Here is a 10,000-nt window from a genome sequence, read left to right as displayed (position 1 = left end):
TGCGTGTGTGTGTGTGTGGGGGGGGGGGGATGAGAGCGGTGATATGAGAGAGATGAGACCTCCGTCGTGAATTTAAACCGTTAGTCAAATCCTGTCCTCAACTGTTGGTTTGACTTGATATCCTTTAACAGAAATGCAGGCCTATATGGCCAATAGCTATTTAAATGTTCTCAACCATATTGTATTCTATGCTTATCTTAATACACCATAATCAGTACTCAAGTTGTAAGTCAGGGGGGATTTTATTATATGCGGACAGTTTTAGCATCCCCACAGCGTCAGTGACTTCAGTGTCAGTGACTTGGTGGTAAAAATGTCATTGCATGTGTGCCCCCCCCCCCTCGCCCACAGTATTTTACTCAATATGCACAAAACTAAATGTGTAAATAGCAGTAATACCACGTTCACTGATAAAATGCCATAAGGGATGGAAAGGGGGATGGCAGTTTTAGAAGGGGGATGATTTTTTTTTTTACCGTTTTTATTTCAGGGGGGGATGCCATCCCCCCTCATCCCCCCTCAACTCGAGTGCTGACCATACTATTCAATCATAGCATTAGAAATTAATGTGGACCCATTGATGTAAGGCCATATCGGACAGATAGCCTTGTTTATTTATACTGGTATTCAGTCCCATTGAGAAACAAAAAATGTGATGTACAAGACAAATGGCCTATCAAAATGTACATTAAGATATGATAATGAATCTGTTCAATGGGCAGAGATGATGCACCTGCCCATGTGATGAACTGTTCATCAGTATAGCTGCATAGTATATATAGTATATGTATATATGAAGAGGTTATAGCTAGGTTAAAGGTTATTAAAGGATTTATCATCCAAATAATGAACAGCAAGCCAAACCCCGGTGAAGGGGGGCGAGTGAGCAAGTCACATTGGACAGACAGACAAACTACCAACAGCAACATAAAGTGTCAGTGGACAGACAAAGTGATAGATGTCAGAAATACATTACCGGGAGATTCAATAAAGTAGTTGTATAATATAAATATATACATGTTATGTCAGGATATGACAAACTGAAAGGACACTCATCATCAACCCCTATTTCGTTCATCTTTTTCTATACAACGACGTTGATCGGCAATGACATGATATCATCATTGTTTGTGTTTTTTTGTGTCTATCGGATTTGGGGCTCTTAATACCTAAAAAATAAATAAAAAACAATACTGTTTACTTACAGTACAGACCAAACGTTTGGACACACCTTCTCATTCAATGTGTTTCCTTTATTTTCATGACTATTTACATTGTAGATTCTCACTGAAGGCATCAAAACTATGAATGCACACATAGGAATGATGTACTTAACAAAAAAGTGTGAAATAACTCTAAATATGTCTTATATTTTAGATTCCTCAAAGTAGCCACCCTTTGCTTTTTTGTTGTTAATAAAATAAAATAAATTTGTTGTTAATAAAATATGTAATAATAATATTAAATATATATAATAACATATTATTATTAACACATATTATATTAAATATTATTATTATATATTTTATTAACAACAAAAAAGCAAAGGGTGGCTACTTTGAGGAATCTAAAATATAAGACATATTTTTCAGAGTTATTTCACACTTTATTGTTAAATACATAATTCCTATGTGTTCATTCATAGTTTTGATGCCTTCAGTGAGAATCTACAATGTACCAAATAGTCATGAAAATAAAGGAAACACATTGAATGAGAAGGTGTGTCCAAACTTTTGGCCTGTACTGTACGTTATGTTATGAAATTGCCAAAGACCTCGAATTTGAATTCACCGCCATGCAGTCAAACTAAAGGGACTGTTCACTCCCACAAAAGGGGGCGGGGGCAGGGGCGGGGGCATGACGTCAGGGCAACACACCTCCCTCTGATGAACGTAGTGTCGTCATCATCATCCTGCGACAGCTTACGTCAAGGACAAGGGAAAAGAGGCCGCTCCTCCGCTCTGCAACGTGATTGGTGGAAAAAGAGGCCGCTCCTCCGCTCTGCAACGTGATTGGTGGAAAACTCTCTGAGCCAGACAGACGCGCTGCGTCAGATCCCAGACTGATGCACCACGTGGACCAGCCCAGACAGGTTAACTCAGCTGTGATTGGTTCAGGCAGATGATGTAGAGGTCTGCAGATCTCACAGGTACGGTGGCCGACAAGGGCAAACGCACTGCAAATACCGAAAGCATTTCCATTAGTGTGTGTCCCTGTCCCATCCACGCCATATCCATATCACCTCTAACCACAGAGACACTACTAACTCTGCCTGGGCGCCCATAGGAGAGAGAGAACACGCACATTGCATTTGCACGGAAATCTTTATTGACAGAAAGGTGGGTTATGTGTGGATATCACTTTATTAACTACTTTATAACTTGTTGTCACGTGTTAGTAATTATAGATCGAGCATGTTACAATGTAACACGAACCTGTCATCTGTTGCCTCTCTTTCTCTCATGTGGACACATTTCTCTCTCTCTTTCTCTCTCTCTCTCTCTCTCTCTCTCTCTCTTTCTCGCTCGCTCTCTCACGTGGACACATTTCTCTCTCTCTCTCTCATGTGGACACATTTCTCTCTCTCTGTCTCTCTCTCTGTGTCTCTCTCTGTGTCTCTCTCTGTCTCTCTCTCTCTCTCTCTCTCTCTCTCTCTCTCTCTCTCTCTCTCTCTCTCTCTCTCTGTCTCTCTCTCTCTCTCTCTCTCTCTCTCTCTCTCTCTCTCTCTCTCTCTCTCTCTCTCTCTCTGTGTCTCTCTCTGTCTCTCTCTCTCTCTCTCTCTCTCTCTCTCTCTCTCTCTCTCTCTCTCTCTCTCTCATGTGGACACATTTCTACAACTTTACTAAGCAGCTTTAATGTGCGATATGAAACGGGCTGTTATACAGTTTTATGTTAGTAAACAAGCTTTAACAACAAGCGTGGTTAACTTTGATGCTACAGCAATGTTGTGCAACCCTGTTGAAGTCATTTGGGGGGTGCAGGATACTCTTGTCTACGGAAGCGCATTGTGTTCACCCCAAAAAATAAAATAATAAATAGTATCTAGTAATTAGGAGAATCATATCTCGTAAGAGATCCATATCTCCTAATTACGAGAGACGTATGAGGTGGGGGGAAGGGGGGTTAGGATTAAGGGTGTGTGTGTGTGTGGGGAGGGGGGGGTAGATGTGGGTTAGGGTTAGGGTTAGGGTTACCCTAACCCACTTCTAACCCCCCCACCCTTAATCCTAACCCCCCCACCCCCCACCCCATATGTAAAGATGTTGTAATTACGTCCACGTCCATTTATTTTCTATTTTTGGTGAACGCAATGCGCTTCCGTACTTTTCTTATTTACCTGAACAAAAGACAAAATGTTAGGCCTATATGGGTATCTCTATTCTGCTGTAAGGTGCTACTATAGCATATTGCATTACCAGTTTTTAAATCAGAGAGCTCAGGTGACCCGGTGTCCACACTGTTGCAATATGGTGACATTGACATGGTGCAATGATTAAATATCAACTTTGGTCATGCGGTGTATGGTAGATTATCAACCTTCTACCCCTTACAAACTAAAACCACTGTTTCCTACTGGCTGTCAATCGACTCTTCCCTAGCAAACTAAACCTGGTAGCCCTGCAGTATATGTGTCAGTTTGGACGCAGTATATCTTCACAGAATTGTATATTTGCTCCTCCATATTCACTGTCTCATAATGCTCTCACTGAATGGTGCAGTCGTGTCTTAGTCCCTCCCTCTCCCAGCCAGGGGCGGACCGCGGGTAAGCCATGTTCAGACTCCTCAGACACCAAGGTAGCAGGACGCGGACCTGCCTGTGTGGCCAGAGACGCTATGAGCACCACAAGAGCGTCATGGCGATCCGCCGCGAGGACATCAACGTGTGGGAGAGGCGGGCGCCGCTGGCCCCCCGGCACATCAAGGAGATCACCCACGCCGGACACAAGGTCCTCGTCCAGCCCTCCAACAGACGAGCCATCCACGAGAAGGTAGGTGGGGAGAGGAGGGGACTGGCAGGTGTTAGAATGGAGGTTGTGGGGCGGCTGTGTCTCAGGAGGTAGAGGCTGTGTCTCAGGAGGTAGAGGCTGTGTCTCAGGAGGTAGAGGCTGTGTCTCAGGAGGTAGAGGCTGTGTCTCAGGAGGTAGAGGCTGTGTCTCAGGAGGTAGAGTCGGCGTCTAATGATCCCAAGGTTGGCAGATCGGCGGTTCGCCGAACAGTGTCTGCACTGTATGTGCAGACACTGTTGTTATGATGTATGTTATTGCCCCAGGTAGTGTTGTTGAAGTGACTCTGTCTCATCTCAGTACTATGCGAAGGCCGGGGCCGTCATCCAGGAGGACATCTCTGAAGCCTCGTTGATCATCGGCGTCAAGAGGCCTCCAGAAGAGAAACTCTACCCCAAGAAGACCTACGCCTTCTTCTCTCACACCATCAAAGCCCAGGAGGCGAACATGGGCTTACTGGACGACCTGCTCAAAAAGGTACGGTCAAGTTTTGTATTAAGACGCCCACATGCTCTCACTCTAGTGCAAAAGATGAATGGACCTATCGCTAAGCCACGCCCCAAAATAGAAATTGTCCAATCATATCACAGCAAAAGTCACTGCATGCAGAAAACTCGGACAAACAACTCGCTAATATCTGATGGTGAAAAGCTTCTAGACTAAATATTCTTGTCATTTAAAAAAAAAAAAAACATGTCTATTACTTACTTGTAAATCAGAAATGTGAACTACAGCCATTGTAAGTCATTGAATGTCATTCAGTCACGGTCGGTCAGTCAGTCACTGTCAGTGAAGCGTTGTTTGTTTGTCCGAGTATTCAAAGGGGGCGTGGCTTAGCGATGGGTCCATTAAACAACATTTCAACTGCTGAACATGTTGGTAGATAACAGGCTAACAGGATAACAGATAACAGATAGATAGATAACAGGCTGTTCAGTGGTAGATAACAGGCTGTTCAGTGGTAACAGAATAATGAACATGTTGGTAGATAACAGATAACAGATAGATAACAGATAGATAGATAACAGGCTGTTCAGTGGTAACAGAATAATGCTGGGACTCGATTTCTTCACTGTTAAACGTCTGCCAAACAAAAACCCTTGATGGCAAAATCGAACAAACATTACAACTCGATGCCCAAGGACGACGTCTAACAATAACCTTTTGCATTTCCCCAAAATACAGACTCTTAGCTTTCATTTGGCACCTAATTTGATAGGCTCTGATGATTCTATGTAATTTAGCAATTTACTTGACAACATTTCAGTTCACACATCAACGTAACACACATATGCACAAAGAAGAAGGGGTCAGTGTGAGCCAGAGTGCAGAGGCATCATTCTAGACATTCTCCACCAGTGATAACGGTTTTCAAGTCTAAACTGCACGTTTTAGTACAATTGATAAGCTCACTGTTGTTGCAGTACGGTGCTATTGTGATTGTTGGCACAAAGCTCACAGCCTCAGACCTTTGTGTTTCTGTCTCAGAGAACGGCCCCTAAAAGAGCCCAAGGCCATGGCTGTAAGGCCTCCTGACCAGCGACCTTGTGGACATTTTGGGGACTTGTTCTTTGAGACTTGGACGGGGTTTGTGGTTAGGCGTGCGATGTGTACTACTGTAACTGTGCCCTCCAATTGTTTGGAGAGGCTAGTCTATGGGACTGCTACTTGTTTTGTTATGAACATGTAATATAAACCGTTAGTTACTTTGGTATGTAGTCAAGTTTAGAAACTTATGCACTATTAAGTTTGTACAACTATGGGTCAGCACACGTTTCATTACATGGGAAAGGTGGTTGGCTGGCTAACTGAACAATTTATGCTGGTTTTCTGGTTTTCCAAACTAAATAAATGTACATTTCCAAACTAGATGAATGCCTCACATTCAACTACACATCTCCTTATAGTTTCAAAGTCATTTTACATTTAGCGACTTACAATTTGAGATTACAGAGACAGACTCTCTGGAGTCATTTAGGGCTGAGTGCCTTACTCAAGGGCACACTAGTGGTGGTGTTCCCAGGTGGGATTTGAACTCATGACCTTCTGATCACCAGTCCAACTCTCTATCCCCTAGACCACCACTCACTATGCCCCGGACCCTCCTGTCCTGTCACTCACTGTTCGCTGAAATATGTGAGAATTACTGACAGATTGTTGTTTCAGTTAGGAGTAGTCAAGCTGGTTTGAGGGTAAACATGCTGCAAAATGTTTGTCGTGTTTCTGACGACGTTGATAGTTTGCGCCTCCCTGCTCTCCCCAAGTCCTCAGAATCACCCGTGGTAGGGTAAACGCAAAAACAAACATCCAGTTGTGATGGAGCCCCAAAAAGTCTTGAGTGGGACCCAGTCTCTATTGTTGTTACCTTTGCCTGCTTGTGTGTTCTGTCATCATGTGAAGCGCATTGAGTCACATCTTGTGAGAAATGTGCTATACAAATAAAACTTGATTTGATTTGATTTGGTCTTTCTAGGAAGTTCGTCTCATCGACTATGAGAAGATGGTGGACGCCAACGGCTACCGAATTGTGGCGTTTGGACAGTGGGCGGGAGTGGCAGGTAAGCTTTGTCTTTAGGTCCCAAGAATACATACAGGTATACAGGTGTTCCAGTTGAATACAGGTGTTACTGACTGGTTGTCCAGTGTCATGAATAGTGTATAATCTGGACAAGGAATAGTGTATAATCTGGACAAGGAATAGTGTATAATCTGGACAAGGAATAGTGTATAATCTGGACAAGGAATAGTGTATAATCTGGACACGGCTAACAAGATAATCGCAGACCCCCAACATCCGCTCTCCACAGAATACGAAGTTCTCCCCCTAGGTAGAAGGCTTCGCATGCCAAGATGTAATTATAAGCTCTTAAAACTATCATTTGTCCCATTCTCCATTAAACTAATCAATTCGCTCAAGCAGAAACGATGATTAGGACATGATCACCAGCACCTGCACTTTATCTTAGACACCACTTGAAGGGTTATGTGCAATATATATTTATACCAAATGATGCCATGTCCAGGTGGAAACTGCTGCCAATGTCACTCAATGTTTGTTGCTGTCCTGTTGTTTACTTTGTCTACTGTATGTTGTATGTATCGTCTCTGTTGCACTTGAAGCATGAAAGTACCATGCCCAAGACAAATTTCCCCTCGGGGACAATAAAGTATAATCAATCAATCAATCAATCAATAACACATTTCAAAAACACACTTTTCCTCACAGGAATGATCAACATTCTGCACGGCTTGGGACTGCGTTTCCTGGCGTTAGGACACCACACTCCTTTCATGGTAAGAAGCGCCTCCTCTGCTCGAGAAACGCTTTGCTTTGCTCCACTTTGAAGTCTCTGACATCACTTCCTGTTTCCTGGTCTCCGCAGCACATCGGCATGGCCCACAACTACAGGAACGTCAGCCAGGCCATCCAGGCAGTGAGGGATTGTGGGTACGAGATCTCCATGGGCCTCATGCCCAAGTCCATCGGCCCCGTGACGTTCGTGTTCACCGGCACAGGAAACGTGTCTAAGGTAGGCTAGCAACAACCAGGAAACGTGTCCAAGATAGGCTAGCAACAACCAGGAAACGTGTCCAAGATAGGCTAGCAACAACCAGGAAACGTGTCCAAGATAGGCTAGCAACAACCAGGAAACGTGTCCAAAGTAGGCTAGCTACAACCAGGAAACATGTCCAAGGTGGGCTAGCAACAACCAGGAAACGTCTCCAAGGTAGGCTAGCGCCGACCAGACCAGACGGCCAAACCAGTCACTCATTCCAACCTGTTCACACAAGCTGAAGTTCTTGGAATGTCAATATACTGTGTAGAACTTTTTATTATAAGAACTGTGCGTCATGATACTTGAAACAATTAAGCAATATTTACAGGGTTCCCACGGGTCCTTGAAATCCTTGAAAGTTTGTAATGTTGAGAAAAAGAAATCAAGGTCTCTCTCTCTCTCTCTCTCTCTCTCTATCTCTCTATCTATATTCAAAAATGTTTTACTTATCTCGTCAACTAGTAAATAAGTCTCTTATCTTTACACATATTTCACAATACATTGTTTTGCTGTGCTGTGGTAGAGAAGGCAAGAGACCGTCTAGTGTTCACACATTCAAGCCTCTCTTTTTAATTGTTGTCTGTGAGCGGATAGTTCCTATTATATAAACTTTCATCTACGTTGGGTCCTTGAATTTGAGGGAATTGAGTCTTGAAAGTCCTTGAAAGGTGCTTGAATGTGCTGTTTCAGAAGGTGTGGGAACCCTGGAGGGGGGTGTGGGAAGTGGGAGCCCTGTATTTAACAAGCCAAACTGTCCTTTTGTCACCTGCTGTTCTCCTCATCGCTGCAGGGCGCCCAGGACATCATCAACGAGCTTCCCTGTGAATACGTGGAACCTCACGAGCTGAAGGACGTCTCTCAGAGCGGAGGTACTGAAGAACCCAGGGCTAGAAGAACCCAGGGCTAGAAGAACCCAGGGCTAGAAGAACCCAGGGCTAGGAGAACCCAGGCTAGAAGAACCCAGGGCTAGGAGAACCCAGGGCTGGGAGAACCTAGGGCTAGGATAACCTAGGGCTAGGCATTCTGCATGTTGATACAGTACTAGAATAACCCAGGGCTAGGCATTCTGCATGTTGATACAGTACTAGAATAACCCAGGGCTAGGCATTCTGCATGTTGATACAGTACTAGAATAACCCAGGGCTAGGAGAACCCAGGGCTAGAAGAACCCAGGGCTAGAAGAACCCAGGGCTAGAATAACCCAGGGCTAGAATAACCCAGGGCTAGGCATTCTGCATGTTGATACAGTACTAGAATAACCCAGGGCTAGGAGAACCCAGGGCTAGAAGAACCCAGGGCTAGAATAACCCAGGGCTAGAAGAACCCAGGGCTAGGCATTCTGCATGTTGATACAGTACTAGAATAACCCAGGGCTAGGCATTCTGCATGTTGATACAGTACTAGAATAACCCAGGCTAGGCATTCTGCATGTTGATACGTACTGTGCTCTGTGGAAGTCATGGGACAGTAAAACAATGGTTCTTCTTTAGACTCTGTACTCCAAGAGTTTGGATTTGAAATCAAACAGTTCCTGTGAGGTTGAAGTAGAGATGCTCTGCTAACAGAAGATAATCCCTTCAGTCACAGCTGAGAATCTCTACTGTAACCTCACTGGAATTGTTTGATTTCAAATCCAAAATGTATATAGAGCCAAAAGAAGAGAAAAAATACTTGACTGTCCCATTACTTATGCAGGGCGCTCTGTGTGTATGTTGTTGTTTATTTAATGTCTACCTACCTCATTATCCTGCCACATCGTTTTTGGCCACTCATCCCTGCAGTCTATTTTTGAACAGGCGACTCTAAGGCAGGCTAATAGAATTCTCACCAATCCCTCTCATGTCCAACACAGAATTGGTTCAAAAATGATTTTATTCTAGTTTCAGTTAAACTCTTAAACAGCACCAGATGAATGTTAGATTGATTTGACTTATCGTTTTACTTCTCCTCTTCTCTGAGTCAGGGTTGTCTTCTGTCTGTGTTTTAACATGTTGGATTGTCTGTTGTTCTTGTGTGGCTGCAGTGTGGTGTAAGGCCCCAAAACACATTTCCCAGTCAAGGAACAATAAAGTGACTGTTGACATTGACTTGTCCTGTGTTCAGACATGACCACCGTCTACGCCACGGTCCTGAGCCGCCACCACCACCTGATGAGGAAGAGCGACGGCGTTTACGACCCCCTGGAGTACGAGTACCACCCGGAGCTGTACACCTCCCACTTCAGAACCAGCGTGAGTAGAACTGTACACCTCCCACTCCAGAACTAGACACCTCCCACTCCAGAACTACACACCTCCCACTTCAGAACTACACACCTCCCACTCCAGAACTACACACCTCCCACTTCAGAACCAGCGAGTGTGTCGCTGCCTCCCCCTCCCCCACACACACACACTTCACCTGTTGCTGATGCTCAGAAGAGCTGCTGCCAGCTCATTG

At 44.3% G+C, this 10,000-nt stretch overlaps 1 protein-coding gene across 2 annotated transcripts in view; it reads left to right on the top strand.

Annotated features, from left to right (window-relative positions):
- Positions 1–2,241: 2,241 nt before the first annotated feature.
- aass (aminoadipate-semialdehyde synthase) overlaps positions 2,242–10,000 on the top strand; it is a 21,417-nt gene continuing 13,658 nt past the window's right edge. Inside the window, exons 1-8 of one of the 2 annotated variants that reach the window (XM_080545423.1) lie at positions 2,242–2,339; positions 3,731–3,989; positions 4,305–4,481; positions 6,478–6,562; positions 7,231–7,298; positions 7,388–7,534; positions 8,352–8,430; positions 9,665–9,792. In XM_080545423.1, the coding sequence (XP_080401549.1) occupies positions 3,771–3,989; positions 4,305–4,481; positions 6,478–6,562; positions 7,231–7,298; positions 7,388–7,534; positions 8,352–8,430; positions 9,665–9,792 (903 nt within the window). In that variant the 5' untranslated portion in view covers positions 2,242–2,339; positions 3,731–3,770. The remainder of the gene's footprint in view (positions 2,340–3,730; positions 3,990–4,304; positions 4,482–6,477; positions 6,563–7,230; positions 7,299–7,387; positions 7,535–8,351; positions 8,431–9,664; positions 9,793–10,000) is intronic. The other variant, XM_080545424.1, reaches the window with a different exon arrangement.

This window comes from Nansenia antarctica (assembly GCF_963989245.1).
Source record: "Nansenia antarctica genome assembly, chromosome: 14".
NCBI classification, from domain to species: domain Eukaryota; kingdom Metazoa; phylum Chordata; class Actinopteri; order Argentiniformes; family Microstomatidae; genus Nansenia; species Nansenia antarctica.
The sequence above is the reverse complement of the archived record's forward strand: the minus strand, read 5'-3'. Positions and strand labels throughout refer to the sequence as shown.